This window comes from Mycteria americana, chromosome 2 (genome assembly GCF_035582795.1).
Source record: "Mycteria americana isolate JAX WOST 10 ecotype Jacksonville Zoo and Gardens chromosome 2, USCA_MyAme_1.0, whole genome shotgun sequence".
Classification (NCBI taxonomy): Eukaryota; Metazoa; Chordata; class Aves; order Ciconiiformes; family Ciconiidae; genus Mycteria; species Mycteria americana.
Window position 1 is genome coordinate 93,095,786 of NC_134366.1, and position 19,933 is coordinate 93,115,718.

The 19,933-nt window shown below is 39.4% G+C and overlaps 1 protein-coding gene across 7 annotated transcripts in view; it reads right to left on the reverse strand.

Moving 5' to 3' along the window:
* TRIO (trio Rho guanine nucleotide exchange factor) overlaps window positions 1-19,933 on the reverse strand; it is a 259,780-nt gene that overhangs the window by 30,355 nt on the left and 209,492 nt on the right. For all 7 annotated transcript variants that reach the window (XM_075494017.1, XM_075494016.1, XM_075494018.1 and 4 more), the window contains 3 exons: window positions 6,347-6,639; window positions 4,444-4,614; window positions 272-367 (listed from right to left, as the gene is read on the reverse strand). In XM_075494017.1, the coding sequence (XP_075350132.1) occupies window positions 272-367; window positions 4,444-4,614; window positions 6,347-6,639 (560 nt within the window). The remainder of the gene's footprint in view (window positions 1-271; window positions 368-4,443; window positions 4,615-6,346; window positions 6,640-19,933) is intronic.

The following is a 19,933-nucleotide window of genomic DNA, read 5'->3' on the forward strand; positions in this document are numbered from 1 at the left end:
GGAAATACATTTTCTGTCTTCTCCTCTCCCTCATATTTATTGTCTTTTTGCTTCTCTACACAGCCATTTACCTATTCAGTAAGTGCTTTCACAAAAGAGGGTGTACAAAGCAACCTGTACACCAGCCTGGAAAGTGACTTTTGAAACAGACATCAAGTTTTACAAGTCAAAGGTGTATGCTTCGGATGGGCATGTAGCTTTTCTTTGAATAGCAAGTCAGGACTTGAAGACACAACTTCTTTAAACACATGCATCTGCCAGTCAGCCTCACCATTTTACTCTTGACGAGCTCTTCAATTGCACTGACTAGTTCTGCAGCACTGGGTGTCTCAGAGCTGGTCGGCCGCACCAGTAATCGAGAAGATGTCTGTGCAATGACACAAAGGAAGGAGAATCCCAGAGTTAGCCTGGTACTTGCTCAAGGATCAAGAGACCTCCTTCACTTCTCTGCTAGACAAAGATACCTGACAGTAACTGTCAGTGTAATATAACACTAAGACCATCCCTTCCAACCTGGGCAACTGGAATTGGAAATTTTAAGTAACCCCCACAGAAGTTAAATGCTGGGATAAAAATTCCTGTTCCTACATGCAATAGAAGTCAAGGAAATATCCTTCATCTTGCCGGTTATGATAATGCCTGACAAACAGCTATAAAAATCACCTGAGCTGACCCAATGGACAACACACAGTTAACATATGTTATTGGTGGTTAAACAAAGCAACAACTGCAGAAAAGTAACAGGAACCAAGAAGACTTGAAATAAAGGAGGAAGCATCATTAAGCTAAGAAAAAACACACCAGTAACTCAGGGACATTTACTTTTCTAAAGGAGCTGGGGTATATTGCTCAGATTCAGAGGGGAAATTGAGCTCACCATTCCTTGTGCCATCCATTTTCCCCAATGGTATGTGTAGAGCACAGGAGATCTCTGGCCTCATAAGCTATAAAATGCCAGTTTATAGATACAACTGAAGGTAAAAGGTGTTCACAGTAAAGGATTCTGGGAGAGGGCCATTAAATTCAGCCTCAGTAATTTGCAAACAGAGTTGTTTGCATATTACATTTATCATTAAATAACTGGAAAGTGGAAACGGGGTGTAATATGAACCTTACTTCATATTACGAACAGCACAGTGAGCATCATGTAGCACAGTGTAAGCTGTCCTGCACATGTTTCCAACAAACTGGACAGAGAAATGGCACGTATAATGACTTAGCACAAGAGGTTCTGCTCAAATCAAGCATGGGTGTAACAAGGCTCCCCATAAGTCAATACAAAAAAAGAATATATAGATTTTAGGTAGCTTGCCTTGTATTCGTGTTATTCAGAAAGGAAAAACAGGGGTTGGGTAAGCAAAGGATATACAGACAACTTTAAATGGAAAGATATGGGAACTGAGCCAAAGCAGAGACAGAACACAAGTCAACATAATGCTGCATCAGAATTTACAAAAAGAGAAAACAAAAAGCAAAAATAATTAGTTTCATATTAACATAACTTATCTTGAAACTTTAATACTGCTTATCCAAAAATTAAATGCAAACAACTTGTAAACTGCCATCAAATGCAAATCCATGAAGTGCGCAATGATTCTACTGAACAGAAGAATGCATACTGTGCAGATGAGCTCTTAGGGGAGAAAATGGTTGTGATATTTAGTGATATTAGACAAATCAGCATGGCCTAGCACATGATGTTTGCATGCACACTAAAAACTGAGCAATCCCACAGCTAGTATGTCTTTTAGGCAATTGTATGCTCCTGATATCTGACTGTTGACTATGTTTTCCAAAGCTGTGCTTGTATGCGGGTTTTCACTTTGGATGTGGAGCTCAGATTAGCCTTACAAAATGCTGACAGTGTTGGAATCAGATTTAGGTCAAGATCCCTTCTCCCTGTTATTGCTCTATGGGAGTATATGGAGTGTGACTGTTGGTAAAACTTCAGAACTGGTTGCTTTCCAGTTCATATGGTTACATCTCATATTATCTGAAAAAGAAGGAGCTGCCAGGCTGCACAGGTGAAGCCTGCCTGCTGACCTTCTTCCCAATGATGTACTCTGGGAGCAGAGCACACTCCTTGCCCAGAAAATAAGGAAAGGTGGAGGGAGCACCTGAGCACGTGCAGGTGTGAGATGCTGCTGGAGCCCACAGTGGGCTGGGTAGGGAGGGAGAAACCCAGTGAGCAGGGAGTTTCCAGCACTAAGTGTAGAGCAGGAGCCCTAGAGAGGAAGAAATGCTTGCAGTGAGGCACAGATGAAAGCCAAGCCTCTGAGGTCACGGGAAGGAGGAGACATTCCTCGGGATCCAGAGGAGCTGAGCAACCCAAGAAACCACTGAGTGTGGCAGGAATGCGAAGGAGGACTCCACCCAGAAGGCAGACAACCGGGAATTTGTTTGCAAGCCTTTTATTAATCAGTAACTCCATCAGTAGGGCCAACTGACTTCTGCTGGGTAGAACTTTGCTCTGGCTCCTCACTTTTGCATTCCAGTAAAGCATTTGCTTTAGGTACTGGAAATCGGTGGTATGTCTTGGTGCGTGGATTTCAGGGAGGCACACCCAACCTCCCAGGCTGCCACATGAGGGGACTTTTTTGCCTCCCACCATGCAGTAGGACAGATACTGCACAAAACCAATGCACCACAAATGAATCACGATTTACATGTTTTGAAAAATTATGGTATAATATTAACTGTACCAAATTTTAACTTCTCAGAAGTCTTTTCTAGAATGCAGTTTAAGCTACTTAAAAAACTGTCCCAACATGTTTTTACTGCAGTGGGTGCATGTTGACCTCTTAAGAAGTGGAAAGCAAAATTTTACTGGGGATTGAAAGCTACTCAAAGCCTCTTACTCTACCGTGATAAGGTTCTTTCTTTGCATCAGAAATACAAAAGTGAATGGACACTAACTTACAAGCATATCCCTTCATGTAACTGTTTTTACTGTGCAAAAAGAACTATATAAGCAAAAGCCATTTTTCCCTGGAGAACTTTTTATAAGGCTTACACATAAATTTTTTTAGTATCACTGAAGGGACATGCAAATATGGCAGCTTATCAGCAGGAACTTTAACATATTTTCACCAATGTTATTTTTATTCTATTTCTAAACCTCAAACTGAGATGATTATTTTCTAGCAATAAAATATTCTCTCAGGTCTAAAGGCTGGCAAAATTTTAAAATGCCTATTTTTTACCTCTTTTGTTTCAAGAATATTTCCCAATACATTAACTCCTCCAACTCATATATTACACTTTTTCAATTCAGAAAACATCTAGGTATTAAATACACATAGAGCACTGGAGCCAGCCATTTTGATCCTACAAATGATCGCTTCGGGGATGATGAGATCCCCACTGAAAGGCAGTGGGATAAAAGGAAGAAAAAAAAGAAGCTGACAAGATCAGCCAAAGTTATCAATAACATCTGCATCACTCAGAACAGCGAGTAACCACCCACAAAATGCACTAACAATGTTCATGCTGTAGATTACAATGGCTAAGAATTTTAAGCAGCAAAATGGGAAGTAAACAGTGAATGTATTTGCTGCACAAGTCCACACTGTTTCTACTTTAAAACCTTCATTTCCAGTCTTGATAGTTGTCCCTTAAACATTTGATCCAGGTTGAAAAGTGAAATAAATCTTCCCAATGTATGAACATCACAACGTTTAAGAAAAACAAATAACATGCAAGTAAGATCTCCTTCATGCCGTTACTAAGTACATCCAGAATTTCATTACTGATGCAAAATTTTTACCCTCCATTTTAATGTGCCTTTATTTGTAAAAAAAAAAAAAGCTGGATTATTACCCTTATTTGGATATTAAGTTCTTAGTATACTTGTAGAGGCACCAAAAAAGAAAAAATAAAGGAAAAAAAAAAGAAAAAAAACTATGCTGCTATACAGAAACACCTTACAGTTGATATGAGCAGCTCCTTCTGCTAAGACACGTACCTAGAAGTTATTTTCCCCTGAACTGAGACTATCCAAAATACTAGGGCTTGGTAAACAGCCTATGATCTAAAAACATGATGTACAACTGTTAATTTCTCCAGATAAACTTTACTTGCACATAGTATTTTAACCTCAGTACCCAAAGGTATGATTATAAAACAATTAAATTCTAATCACTAAATATGGCATCTGTTAAACAGATGTAAATAGGCCTGCAAACACACAAAGCGGCCCACTGCCACACTTAAAGTGCTAGTAGAAAAATTTCTGCACTTGTGCTGTTAAAATACAGACACATTTAATTCACACTCTCTTCCCACAGGAAACCCTTTTAACGTTGTCTAAAGTGGCGTAGTGATTACTTCTGTCTACCATAAAGCTATATTACATACATTACAAATATTTTGGAAACAGAAGAAAGATTTGAGCAAACAGAGGTTCTCTCAACACGTGAAGCCTTCTCCGCTTCCTCCTCCTACCTTGTCATCCTGCGAGTCGGGCTGGAGAAGACTGTGTTGCTGAATTGCCATTGGAGGAGGAAGCGGTACAGCATCCGCTCCCTCTTCACCTTCCTCCTCTCCACAGCTCTGCATGCCTGAAGAGGATGACTTGGAGAGAGTGCCACTGCTCAGCCCCTCGTTCCGACCTCTCTGTAAATGAAATCAAGCCATTCAAGCTCTGTTACCTTCTCAGCAGCATGAAGCTTGTTCAACACAAACTTGTCGTAAACAAGTCTGTTCTGTAGATTCACCTCTCTCCCAATGAGTCAAGATGATCCTACAAACACAGTGCTGCTCCTCAACAAAGGGGAGAAAAGCAGATGCCAAAGACAATGTTTTCAGTGCTTGGTAAAAGCAGATGGATTGAGATACTGAGAACAAGACATTGAGCTTGGAATTTACTACAGGGAAGTGTTGCTAAAGCCATGCTTGCTTTCCAAGTTCAGTTCTGTAAAGAGCCACAGTCCTCTAACTTAGAAACTCAAGAGCTTTGTATCTGAAGTACCAACCCTCATAGCAAGGCTTCTAAAGGATATAAAAAACCCCGCATTACACATGAAGAATTTCATCAATTATCCTTTCTGCCCCCCGCCCCCAAAGTAGTGAGAGCAGACTGCTTGTATAATTTTTACAGTTGCGCTGAAAGACAGTCCTTCCAATTATACAAGGAATTATGATTTCAATTAGCCAAAGTTTAATGTAACTGATCTCACAGGATAATTTAACTGTCTTTAAAAGGAAGACAGCATAGCTGATTATTGTTTTTTCCTGACTGGCCTTAGGTTTTCCCTCACTCACAGAACTGCAGAATAACAGATACTTCCAAAACAATGCTACAACTGCGTCACAGAGGGTCTCCTTCTACAGCCTGACATTCAAGGACAGAGGCCAATATTCCTTCCCAAACCACATCTCCCAATTCACCATGCTGCCAAGTCTCTAGTCTTTTCTTTCCCTACATTTACTGTATAACCTCACTGATGTTCCAAACTTGCAGAAAAATATGTCGGGAACAAGAAAAAAAATGTACTAAATAATTAACTGGGCATCTGAGACCACTTTTCTGTATGATAACTATCAAAACTGCTAGTCAGATTCAAGCCTGGTAAAAGGGAATAACTGTATAGCATGTAAGTGGCTGTGCCCCTGGAAGAAGTAAGATGCCATTCATTTCAGCCGGAACCATAGGTTTGTAACAGAAGAGAATTTGGCTCTGTCTGCACCTAACCAGAGGCAGGCTTTGCTCATAGGTGAGTTCCAGGCTTAGAAGGATGGCCACATGTTTGTGGGACGAAGGGAAACGTTCAGTAGATGTCCTTGGTGGCAAAATCTGGAATAGTTCACAATTTCCTTCCCTCCAATGAAAACTGCCATGTTTGTTATTTGACCAATGGTAACTACCTTTTGATTTGAAGGGCCAGTAATTTTTCTGTGCTCTAACTCTTACTCAAGGTGTAAATACAGCTTTAAGCAGTTAAGCAGCTCTCCCTACGTTTTCCCTGATCCACCAACAAGAAAAGGAAAGGAAATACAAAATGACCTGATTATTCCCAGAACATGAAGCACCTTTACTCACAAAGCCGCTTTCCTGAGTGGGCTAAGAGAGCAAAGCCAAAGAACAACTTGTTACTCTCCCATTTCTCTTTTTCAATTAGAGATCCTTCTCCACAGAGCTTTACTTACGCTCTCCATGCAGAAGGGCACAAACTGTGCCTGGCACAGTACTCATACAGAGTACAGCAGTCATCAAGAATGAGCATAAGGCACATGCCACTTTGCTCAACTGCTGGACAGTCAACTGAGGAGACAACCTTCACCTGACAACATTTAGTTATTTGAAAAACATAAAAACAAGTCCTGGGAAGCTGCCCTGAACGCTTACCTCTTCAACAGTTTCATCTTGTGGGGTTGCTGCACTATCATCAGAATCCTTCTGAGAGCCTGCATCGGCACTTTTGCGAACCTCTCTACTCTTCTTATGCTTGTGGGCTAGTTTTTTTACATGCCCGTCTGCTTTTCCACTGCTAAGACGCCTCACGGGACTGGTAAGCCATTTTCTCAAAGTGTTGCCGGGGCGCTTGGGGCCTGGGGAGCTCTGTGCACCGATCATGTGGGGCTGAAGCGATGTTACCGAAGCAGGAGGACTGGCATCATTGCTGGAGACCGAAAGAGAGTCTGCAAAAAGAACGAAGGGAGCATTTTAAAGTTGAAACACTGGTAAGTGAGAAACAAGGCAAACGACATATGTAATAATGGATATCAGATTGGATTTATGGACAAATCGACCAGATTATTTTGAAGTAACCCAGCCTTTAACGACCCCATAACTATCAGTGTTCATGCTGCATGTGGCCATAAGCATCATTTATATCCTTGCAACAGTCAAGCTTCATTAAGTCACTCCTGCCTCAATTATAATTCATACTTACCACTGCTGATACTTATTTGATAGTGGATTATACTTTCCATATGTCATCTAATTTTATGGAAGCATATGCTTGTTTTATCTTTTAATGTATACTGCTCTGAGCATGGACATGAAGAGTAAAAATAATTGCCTCAATGAGGTAAGTAAAATTTGGTATTTGAAAAATAATTTATTACAAATGCTCCAGTTACTTTCATTATTTATTTATTTCCCCTACCCTTGGGAAAGGGGGAAGCAGAATCCAGAAAACAGCTAAATGTCTGTCTTTCGCTTAAATCTTCTCAGAGGTTTGGCTGTTGTTCTGTTTGTTTTTTAAAAAGGCACAGAACATCTAAGTTTAAAAGCCCATTTGCTCAAATCTCAGGATCAGCAGTACTTCTCAGCGTGACAATGCCTGAAGTTCTGTAGTCAAACAAAGGATACACTTTTCTCAAGCCATAGTTATACGTGCATGAGGTCAATACTACTTTCCCACTGAGACTCCTGTCACTTGAACTGGACCGTATGCTTATGATAAACACCCACTGGTTAGCTATTGTGAGATTACATTTCTTTTTTCCCCATGCAGCACAATGTTTTTTCCCCCAGCAATTTTCTTTTCCTAAAAACATACCTTTTTTCTGTACACATTCTTGTAACACCACTCCTATGAATATTATCTATCACTAGGGTATTAACAAGACTCTCCTAGGTTGTCAAATATGTTTTTTTTTCCTCCCCTGTTTGTGCACTTTTGTAGATAGATAGTTTATATTAGGATGACATAAATAATGTTTTGTTGAATGTTTCTACTGCTGGGAATTAAATGCAGTGCTTGTGTTCCTTCTTGAAGCTTGACACAGATGTTCAGGTCACCTCTTCTGGCAGCTTTTCCGTAAGAGGCGTATTGCCAGTCTGACCAGAGGTAGTTTGAATTTTGTAGAATAAAATGGTAATGCTGATGTGGCAATACACTTCACTGTAAACACCCAAATGCCTTGGATCTACACACAAGCGTGTGAGCCTGCTCTGTTTCCACAAAGCGTTAAGTGCAAATTATGGCTTTGAACTGAGACGGGAAAAGAGACATAAAATGTGAACATAATAAGTTAGGACTTTTTATTTTTCCTTTGCTGTTCAAGCTGTTCCAAAAAGGGCATCCCTTCCTTGGAATCCAAACCTGTGATCTATCAGGCTGTTTGTCAAGATTTTTCTCTATTCTAATAAAACCTGAATGGCATGTGACCGTTAAGATACATCAGCTCTGATGCTGAGAACTCCTATAGCTTATACTGTATGAACACATACATAATAATTGCTATTAAGCACTACTTTCATCATGTTTCCATAAAGCAGAAGATAAACAAGTTTTATAAAGCATACTTTCACTCCAACAAGCTAGTTGCTAACCTTTAAATCAAGTCACCAAGAATCAGGATTCATCTACAGAATTGTCTTCTAACCACAGCTGTAGCTATGCTGCACACAGGTAAGGAGACTTCCTATTACGCCATTAACCTGGTTTCAAGGCTTTAAGTAATGGGTACTACCAAAAGGCAGATGCAGAGTTATACTAGTTGGCTTTGTCTCTAAATCTTGGGATAGCAGTGCTACAGAATTACCACATTATTTTCTTGTTGAAGCAGGAAACATAAGGAAGAAATTAATTATCTATAACAATGGTTTTCAACTTGCAATCTGAGTATCCCTCAAGGCCCCTGGATTACTGCTTAAGAGTCCTCAGCACATATGTAAGAAAAGCAAGCCTACTGGCCATCAGCATCCACATCACGACAGATTTTTTTTTTTTCTAATTTAAAAAAAAAAAAGTGGTCTGCTTATGAAAAAAAATTCCAAACAAAACTTCCAACCATCTGCAAGCTCTCCACAGGAATCCAAACAATCTCCTATTAAACCTCTGTAAGAAGTTAGCTTGACTTCTCTTTCACCAAACTCAACTTTACCTTCATTGTATCATGCAGCTTTTAATTTTTATCAGATACCTTGTTTCAGAAATCAGAGCAAACCAGCTGATGGGTATGTCAATAAATAACTTTCTGCCACTCTGCTAGTGGAACACAGAAGAGGAGGAAACAGTGCTGGTGTTCTTGCAAATAAGTTTCTTAAAGCACAAACTAAATGCTTTGTTTTCAAGACTCCCAAGCTTGAAGATGTTATAATCACGCAGCCAAGTTTTTCTTTCATTTGTATATATTTTTCATCCCAATAATGGTTCATACAAGTTGCTTCCATGTAAATAAAACAGCACATTCACTTGTTTATAAATATATATAAAAAAGGTAATTAAGCCTTCACAGAAGTTCACCATGTACTCTTTTGTGTTTTTGTATCTGTTGCATTTCTTTCCTTTACAATTACTCCTTTCTAAGAAAAAGGCAGTGTGGTGAAGCAGTAACTGATTGCGTAAGAGTTACTTTTACATAAACATGCCTATCCCTAAGCATGTAACATGCCTGCAGTTAATAAACCCATTTTTCTTTTTATAAAACCTGTATTCCACCTCCTCAAATTCTCACCCATCCTTTTGACAATCAATGGTTATCAACTACCAAGTTTCTTGTAAAACCGAATGGGACAATGCAGAGCCCCTGAAACTGTGGGAGACGAGTACTTTTGTCTGACTGCACTTTTGCTGTACCACTCCTACTCTTAACCCAAGTCGGCCAAGAGTTTGTGGGCAGAAGGAGGGAAGAGAGCAGGAAGAAATACGTACACTCCGCTCAAGTGGAGAGGATCTAAGAGACAAAACAATGTTAGCCAGACATGTTTTGCAGCACATACTTTAGCCATATCCTCCCACACAGCATTAGTTTTCATTTGGCATGCAGCATGTAACTGCTTCTCATCTTCTCTTCTGCATGATTTAGTATGAAGCACTTACTGAAGTATTATTAGGGCTTTAGGGAATCATAAAAGTGGACAAAGTGTAAGTAGTACACCAAAATGATAGCACTGTTCCACTTTGCTCCTTAAAGCATGAAAGCACTGGGGGAGAAGGAAAAGCTTAAAATGAATAGAAATACTGCATTGCCATAAACGCTTCAGCTTAGATATAAAATTTTATTTAAAAAGGAGTTTAAAAAAAAAAGAAAAAAAAGAGAGGCTTAACATCACCGGTGTTAACCTCAACAGAATACCAACCCACCAGCCTCTTCAGAGATCAGACCCGATTTTTTGCCCCTCCTTAAATTTGCAGAAAACATCCCTACAGCCTCATAGGTCAATGTTAATACTCACTACAAATATTCCACGCCAGTATTTTCCCAGTGAGACCCTTTACTGTCCATTTTCCCATTCCATCCCAGCTGACAGGAGTCCAGATTCTCCAATTCTTACTCCCATCTGCTTCCTCAGGAGACCAGTTACAATACTAGAGCACAGTCATGAAAAAACCTTGGTGCTCAAGTTCATATATTTAAGTAGAGGCATTGCCAGATCCAAACATTAGGGAATATCAATATCCAATACAGACATTTTCAAGAGCACAGAAAGACCTTTCATCTTCACTATGAGAACAGCCACATGGGTGTGTCTTATTTCTCCTTGCCCCATCACGATATATTACTTCTATCTATATAATTAGCGATATAGACTTGGTTTGATTGATTACCATGCTTGGGAATGTTTACACTAAATTGGCTTTGTTTCCTTTATGACTACATAGCAAATTGTTTTTCTAGGGTTGCTCAAGAATATTTTATCACTAAAACATGCTAGGAGGAAAAAGGAGTATTCAAAATTAAACCAAGAACAACATGGACTTTTAAAACCAAAACAGATGGAATAAATTTGGGGTATGCTAACCCCAACTGTGTTTCAAGTACAGTAAACTTTCTAGTTGAGTGTCAGATTCCCTTTTAGAAAAAGATAAATGCAACAGATGGCCATCTTGGAGATAAAAAAACCCAACACACGCATAACAATCACACACAGCAACACAATCCAACAAGAAACCAACAAATCTAATAAAATCACTATCTGTTCAAGTAGACACAGGTTTGTAATTCAATAAAGTATTTTAAAAAACCTAATGGATGGGCTTTGTTTTATAATTCATAGCCACAATAAGAAAAGAAGGCATTTAACTGCCATTTCTCTCAAAGTAAAAACCACATATGTTGCTCTGGTGGTGAGGTCAGAGAGTTCACTGAGAGTCCATAAATATATTTTTGAAGCTAAAGAAAAAGGACAGGCAGCATGGGTTCTCACCCCCTCAAACCAGAAGATAAAGTTACCTCCAATGAACAGGCAAATTTTTGAAACTGGAAGGGAAATGGGAATTCTCATTCTAGTCCCAGCTTTCTTAACACTAGAAACATGCACATCTGTGATTAATAAACTGTTTTTTTCCCCTAAAAAATAAATCAGCCATGTTAAGCTAGTTGATGACTTGAAAGACTCTGCTTCATATTAACTGTTTTTCCATATTGCTGCTTTTAGAGCTTTAGTATTTACAAGTAGAGCAAGGGGCTACAAAAACCTGATTTCCTAACCTAGGGAACCAAACCGAGCCTGTTTGATGCCTCCTCTGCATCTCTAATCCTAAAATACTGCAAAACCAAAAATAAAAACATTTCACTGTCTCTGGACTATGAAGCAGGGATAGGGCAAGGAGTGAAAAATGGAGCAAAGCAAACCTAGTAACCCCAACTGGCATGTCAAACTGCCAGTGAAGACTTGCCATCCACCACAGACTTTAAGGACCAGAGAGCCCACAAAACCCACCACACAGGACAATTAACCAGCTGATCAGTAAGATTTGATGCAGGTACATTACAAATATTTGGGGACAAGAGCTGCTTGTTGGTTCAAACCACAGAGAGCATGATCTACACTGATGCACTTGCAAGTTTAATATGTAAATTGGAAACAGCTAAAGTTCAGTGATCTCCCTAGCCCATATCCACCTACAAACACACATGCCCCAATCTGGGCCAAGTCAACGTACCGTCAGGGGAAGTAAAAACAGTTTACAAGCATCTAATGACAAAAGCCCATAAAACCCTGCCCGTGTACACAGTCATCATTTGTGATTAGATGAGATGGGGTAAGCTTGAAAAAAAGAGTGTGAGGTTTATTTTATTTGTGGACACACACATGCACAGTTTCTGCCTGGGAACTGCTTTTGAAGTAAGAGGCTATCAATCTGCCATGTACAAGACCATTCAGATACTTTTGTACGTGCCAGGAATTTTATTTCTCTCCTGCTGGGTATCCTCTTTAGACTACCCTCACTGTGTATTTTTTGTAAACCAATACTGGAATATACATCAAAAGGCATTAGATATGTTTCAACTTTAACAAGCCACCATAAAAGCAGTTATCATTTAAAGACAATGCAGTTTGAGCTTTATCAGGCCTGCAAATGGAGAATTTCCACCATGCCCTTCGGGAAGCATGAGTTTCACTTACGATATAGAGATTGTGCAATAATTTTCATGAAACATTTCTTAAAAAAAAAAGTCACAAAATGCAGAAAGCTAGTACTCAATACATAAAAGAAAATCCTTCAATCGCATTTGTGTTTGGAGTGGAGCAAACACACTCTTCATCTCTGGTCAGCAAACCTTTCCTGCCTTTTATTTCAAGTTACACACTATGCTGAAATACAATTTGTAATATTTTCAGTGTGTGAATAGTCAAAGAGTTCAACTCCTTAGTATATCTTCTCTGATTAATGAGTTATCTATATTAATTTTGACTGATACAGACACTAGTCCAGAGCACTTGGATTTAAATGTATTAAATAATTAAGTCTTCCAAGTCATCAAAAGCTGACTGTGTTAATATCAGATAGACTGGAATTTTAAGCTTGAGGCTAGATACTCTTCAGCTTCTCTTAATGAGATACTAAGCTGCCCCACAAACATGGCTGCAATTAAAAAAAAAAACAAACAACCAAAACAAAAAAAAACAACCCTCCCCCGAAGACAGACACTGTCGTCATAACAACTTCCAAAGGTCTTTCTGAAGAGAAAAGTCATCCAACAGACATATTTGCAACAGCACTAGAGAAAGGAATGAAGAAATTCTCCGATTAAGGGCAAAAAGAATATACTGTTCATTTGAGTTAGAAAATTAGTGGCATGTGCCTGAAAGGTTTAATACACTTACTATTATTACTTGTTATTACTATTTTAAGTTTGGTTTGGTTTTTTTTTTTTAATATCCTCTCCTGCCTTCCTACCCCGTAAATGTAAAATCAAGGTTTTACATTTAAACTTTTAAATAATTTCACATGCATTATAGCTTGCACAGAGAGAGTGAGCTATAAACACATAAACTGCTATCTAGGAGCTAAACACCAAAAAAATTTAGATTTGAAAAACTCCTCTTACAACTGCTGGACAGTTTTGCATCCACACTTGTTTTCTCCTCTGCCCCCCCCCCCCCCCCTTTTTTTTTTTAAGCAGGAAGAAGGCATGATATTGTGCCAGAAAAAACTTTCCCAGGTTAACAGAAGTAGTTCTGTTTGTGTTCCCTGGAATTCAGACCACAGGGATACAAAACCCCAAACCTAAATCTTGTATATTAGTACAAGCGCAAGGCAGCACTACAGAAGCGGAGAGTGGACTTTGTGGGGCATTTCATTCTTTGCAATAAGCTGTTATTCTCTCCTGTTTCTGGAGAGAAATATATTTTGTGTCACGAGTAGGAAGCATTAAAAGTTACTCACACTGCTGAAATTTAGTTTCACAGTTTGTGAAAACCACAAGCTTTTAATAGATTAAACCTCAGCTTCCCTGTACGCAGCTTATATTTTAACAGGCAATGTCCTGATCTCAGCTGCACTCTTTTGACCACCTGTTTGCTCAGATTTAAAGACAGCTACATCCATGTGCCTGGCAGGACATGCCAAGGACAGATTCATGTCATTGAGCACTGTTTCTCAGTCAAGTTCTCACTCGATGTCAGTGCACTGAGCCACCCTTTCTCATCTCTCTACAGATCAAAGCAAGTGCCCTGATCATTTTAATATGATTACCTCCCTCTGGAAGGGGGGGTGTATTTCTAGTAACCACTAATTGCACAGGGGCTTGCATGCTTTTACATAAGAGCTAGTGAACAGAAGCCCATGTTCTAATTTTCAGGCAAAGTTTTCTCCTTTTCGATTCACAATCTCCAGTGAGTTTCTTTGGGCCAACTGGGGCCATCAGTTAGTTACTTAACTCTTCCACTTCACCTGTGCCTCCTGATACATGACATCATTTTACATCACCATGAAGGAGCACATAACATTATTTGCTCTGCAGAGCTACAACAGGCAAGACTTTCACTGACAGATTTAAGTTAACTCCCTCATAGGGGCTGACACATACCATGTAATTAAGAATATTAAGGTGACACCCTTCTTTCATTAAATAGTTGTGAAAGTTCTTCAGTGCGAACAGAGAAAGAAAGTAAGAAAAATACTGGTTTTCTCTATTAAAAAGCAAGTTTTCCCACAGCACCAATGCAATATCCCTGTTTCCCTTTAAATACAGTAGCTTTCAAGATCAATTTCTCATGGAGATGTTTCACAAAGTCTCAACTACATCACCCATTTTCAAAGTGTGGGTGTTCTGGAGCTTTACTACAGAGTCATGCATATTTTTTAAAGTCTTATTTATATGCTATTTTTGCCAGATGCCTAGCATCAGCAATATCCAACTACTTCACGATGACTGAAGTAGAAGATCAGATAAAGGCATGGCCCATCCACTCCTCCCTCCAGAAGAACGGATGCAACAGGAGCGGTGAATGCCAGGAACGACTGCGTTCCAGGCCCAGGGCCATTGCCTCCACGCTAGGTTGAGCTGTAGAAGAGCTGCACATAACCCCTCGCCTCTAGCCTGCTCCCCACTACTGCTGCTGCTCGTTAGTTTAAGATCTCAGCACAAGAAGCTGGTTGAGGGCACAACACAGCTCCTGAAGCAGTGGGAGCTGGCAGCGTTAGCTTCCTTCCAACTGCTCCAAGTTACAGCACTCCCCGCCTTTGACAAAAACAAGCAGCTAGCTGGTGGGGAGAAGCGAGGTCTGAGCCAAAGAGGGAAAAGAGTGAAGGCAGAAGCTTTGGGCCCGGGCCTCGTAGGCAGCGCTGGTGCTTAAGACGCTAGACAGAGAGTTTTGCAGACTGTTGACAAGCTATTTGTCTCCTGCATGCTGTGTGCAACCTACTTTTGAAGAGCCATGCTGCGTGATGTTAGAAGCAAAGATGCGGCTCTGCTCTTGGTGGAGAGCTGTATGTCACATACTACAAATGGGAACCGCTATTGACACAAGGTTTGTGATAAACAGTTTCAGATTTTAATTGGGGCAACTGCACAATCCATTTTCGCTCATCTGTTACTGAGCTGTAGGGTTTTATCATCTGCTACTTTAATTTTTGCTGCAAAATAATTTTTCCCTAGGAAATGGATAAAAATAAACGCCAGTCCTAGAAATACAGATCTGAAGCAGTGCAGCAGCATCTCTGATATGCTGTGTGCATCAGTCCAGAAGAGGAAGATATGAACAGATATGAAACTAAAACGTCCGTATCAATATAGATAACAGAACAGTCAACCAAAGGGAAAAAAAGATGCATTCAGCAAGTCCTCAGCTCTACTGAAAGCAGTGAAAGATGTGGGGGGAGGGAGAGAAGCAAGCCTGCAGAAATTGCATTACGAAGAATCATGATCGCAGACGTTATTTAAAACAACACATTTCATGCTTCCCTGTGCAAAAGCTCAGCAACGCAGAGCATCCCAATGGAAGGAATTTATCCCATGCAGATTTTAAAACATCCTCCACTACTCCAACAAAAAGGCTGCATATTAACTAGGCTATTGCAAGCAAGTTCGAGCAAGTCTGATCTCAAAAGGAAATAGGGGACGCACAGTTCTACTGGTGCACTTTTGAAATTGAGAATATACACATAGATAGGGAGGAAATTAGCTACTACCACCCTTATGTAAGTGATAAAAACAAGCTTCACAATTATGAAGACAAAACCGATCATACCTAAAAATCAGCATAAAATGCTGAGCCAACATTATTTTTTTTTCTTTTGTCCAGAAGTTTGAAAAAAATTGAGCAAGTATAACCTCTGCCGTGTATTTACAAATGAGTGGCCTCTAGGAGAAGATGAAAGTAGATGTATTTTATTCTCTCTCTCTTTTCCAAATGCCTTAAAAATTTCCAACACATGAGAAAACCTCCAAAATTCTCTTGCAAAACTACGAATATATGACAAGAGTCAATAAACACACTTTGAAACACAAAGGGTAGATACTAATAATAATTGCTAAGCATATCTTCAAGGGTATTAGTAAAGTTCATAAAGAGACAGTACAGAGTGCTAGTATTGAGTTACAAGAACAAATCATACAAAAGAAATAATGACTTCATCAAATTCTATTTGTTTAAAAACCCCAAGTTATTAGACTACTTGTACTAAAAAAATACTTGTTTCCTCTTCTCTTCACCTACTGCAGTTACACGTTAACCTAAATACACTTACTAATCCAACAGCAATTTCAACAGTCTTTTTTTCTTTTCCCCCATCCTCTTGATTCAAAGCAGAAGAGTTCATTAGAACAACTAGCGATTGTTTGGAGCCACAGCTTTAGCAACAGCTGTACAAACACATCAATCTCAAGTTAGGAACTCTGCCATAAGCTTAATAATAATATACTCATATTGTTTAGCTTTGGGGCTATACAACAACTTTGGTCATTTTCTCTTTCCAAATGTTATACTGCTGTAGCCCTCAAAAAATAAATTGAGAAAGTAATTAAAGGAGTTGGGAGGGAAGATGGAACAGCTGAAACAGTGACAAGAATTGGTCTTCCAGAATTCCCATATAAAAAAAACCCGATGTTTCCTTCTTATCCAATTAATTGGTATTAGTGATAGAAACTAATTGTACTAATGTTGCTTTGAATGGTAAAAAGTTGAACCTTTCAGTGCACACACTACCTGCAGTATTAATGAGCAGAGTCAGGCCCTCGCAGCCGTGCCACTGCTATCAGCCCCCACGCTGCATAACTAGATGACTGTAGGTGATGACAGACAACTTCCTCCGAGTTCAGTCCCACCTCAATAACTACATTATCAAGAACAGTCTTAGATGACAGTGATTGGAAACCGAACTGGTTTTAAACTTTTTGTCTTCAGATGGAAATGTAACCTGAGCAATGCAACGAGAGCACACATGATTTTAATAAAGGTCAGTCACACGGGAAATGTAATTTTTTTTTAAACAGACTCACAGTCAAGGTTAACTAGCAGATAGCTATTGCACTCATAATGGTAAACTTCTGCACAGATGCCTTTTCAGGATGAAGTATTTTAAGGGATTAGGAAAGGGGAAGATACTCCTCCACAACTTCATCAATCAATAAGACCGAGTTAAAAGGGGAAAGATAACTCCTTGGTATAGATGTATTTTAAAACAAGCAAACTAGAAATTAATGGAAGATGTGACATTTTATCTTAATGTGCAATTAAAATACACTGAATACTAAAAACTGAATCCATCATTGCCATGTTCATTAACTTGATTACAGTCTCTTCAGGAATAATATATGCACTGCTGAATTTTCTTTGGCATGATCAAGCCCACATCACACACAGAAAAGAGCTACATTTTGCCATGCAACTTTTCTGTTGTTTTTATTTCCTTCAAATATTCCCAAAAAAGGCTCAGGAGGAAGGTGATGTCGTGAACTGCCTTGTCCACCCAGTCATCTACATCTTGATTCCTTGAATCATTCCTCAGCTCCCATCCACCTAATATTACCTGAGTGGCCACAGGAAAATGATGTGATAGGATCATGGCAGAGCTGTGCAAAACTGGTTTGGAAATAGGAATCAATGGAAAACAAAAAGGGAAAGAAAAAGAGCAAACACACTTCTTTTGAAAGGCAATAAACTAGAATTCTTATTACTTGCTTTAATCAGACATGAAGTGTGGGGAGGGAGGGAGGAAATTGGTATCAATAATAACTTCTACACAACAATACTGTTACAGCTAATCACCTTTTAAAAGTTATAGACTCAACTATAAGGCTAAATTTAGGGGAAAAATAAGTTATATGGAGGAAATAAGATAAGGAATTTAATTAGCCTCTATTCCTTTTTCTATTGAAAAAAACATTTCTTCTTTTCATCGAGTCCCCAGCACTTCATAACATGCATCTAGACAGTGGACCTTTATGAAGCGCTCTTCTTAGAGCAAACTATCCCATGTAGTTGGATATGTTGGGTTGGTTTTTTTAACCACTCATTCAAGAAGATTGACTGGAGGTGTTCAATCCCTTTTTTTGTGTCCTTGCTTTTGAAAATGAAAAAAGGTTAAATAAACAGACTTTACTATTCTCTGCAAGGAAAACCAGTCCTTACAGGGAAAGGATTGTTACATTACTGATGTCGTCTTTTCAAAGCAGGATGCAATATACTTACACCACCTAAATTCTGTTCTTCTCATTACTTCCATTAAAGGAGAGAGAGTCAGCACAAGCCTTGATGAGCAAATTCAATGGATTGTTACAGCTGCTTGTAGCCATGTTCAAAAGCAGATTACAAACACATTGTTCATTACCAGTCTTGCAACGAGCACCTAGAGGAAACTTTCATTATGTAAGGTGATAGCTCGTTCTTATGCTGCTGCCTCACTGAAGTAATTTGTTTAAAATAGAGCTATAATATAGCAAGAGGCAAATTAAATTGAAATACGAGCTGAGGCAGTTCTGCTTTGCTCAGTTTAAGCCCATCCATTCAATACAGATTTTTGACCATGATACAAAACTGTATGCATCAAATGTTTTGTAACAGGTATGCTCCGAGAGATGCTACAAGCAGGTGAAGAGGCAGCCATATTTTTCCTGGTATGTAATCAAACTTCACCCTCCTTTTCAAAGTTTTATCAATAATCCTTCTGGTCTCTCTCTCTCTCTCAGAAGCCTTCTCGGTATTGACTACTCGTTTTCCCACCACCTTTTTTTGAAGTTAAACCTAGGAGTTCTTCACCACTTAGCATTTTGAATATGCTTCACTAGTGATATACAGGAACACAGTCATCTTAGCAAAATCCAAAAAGGCTTATATACAAGTGTTTTTCTTATTACAGAAATGGAGTTACAAGTCCTTAGTACATGAAGTTTGCATTATAAACCTATGTATATTTCCTTCAGAAGAGCATACATTTTCCTTTCACATCTTTCAAAAGTCTTGAAAACTAGGAGCTGAGTAGCTGGTTTGAGAAGGAGCTGGAGGTAACAGACCCACTTTAAATAACTCCATTTCCATGCAGTACTTATACAAGCTCAGAGTGGAAAGCACTGCAGTGGAGGGAGCAGACTTCCAAGGACTGGAGGCAGAAGGCTGCCTGGGGCTAACTCCATAGACACATCTGATCCGCACTGCTGCTCAGTCTTGGCTTATTTCACAAAGCAGGTAACCTGCCTGACAGCTACACGAATGAAAATATGGCATTTTCCAGTGACTGAAAAGATATATCCAAATTACAGGAGACAAAAATTAGGAGAAGTTCAGAGGAAACTATGGATAACTGTGGATCTTAGCTCACTCAGAGCAAAAAACCTAAGCCTCAAATCTTCAGGTTCACGAGTAGGGATGGCAGTTATGAAAGGACATCAGTATCTCTCTTGCATAAGCTCCTACACCTGAAAACTTTTATTTTGGGGCGGGGTGGGAGGGAGGGGTACAGCATTTTCTGCCAGATCAACTCCCCAGTCTGGCTGCCTGTGTGATAGCTAGAGTCGATGCAAGAGAAGCAGCTGGATCACACAGGTGAGAACAGGGTAAAGAAGCTGGCAGTACCCGACACGTAGTTTAGTTTTTCCTTACCACGAAACAGCACTTTCAGCTAACTCTCTTGCAAGTCCTGCAGCCTAAGGATTCGAAAAAGCCATGTTGCAAGAACAGTGAGGAAGGACATAGAGGTCAGGAAAGTAGTACCTTTGCATATGTAACTATATAGCTGATACATGAGCTCAGTTTCAGGAGGATTTTTGTTGCATGCTCTTCGTGGAGATGGAAAAGCACACACAGCACATA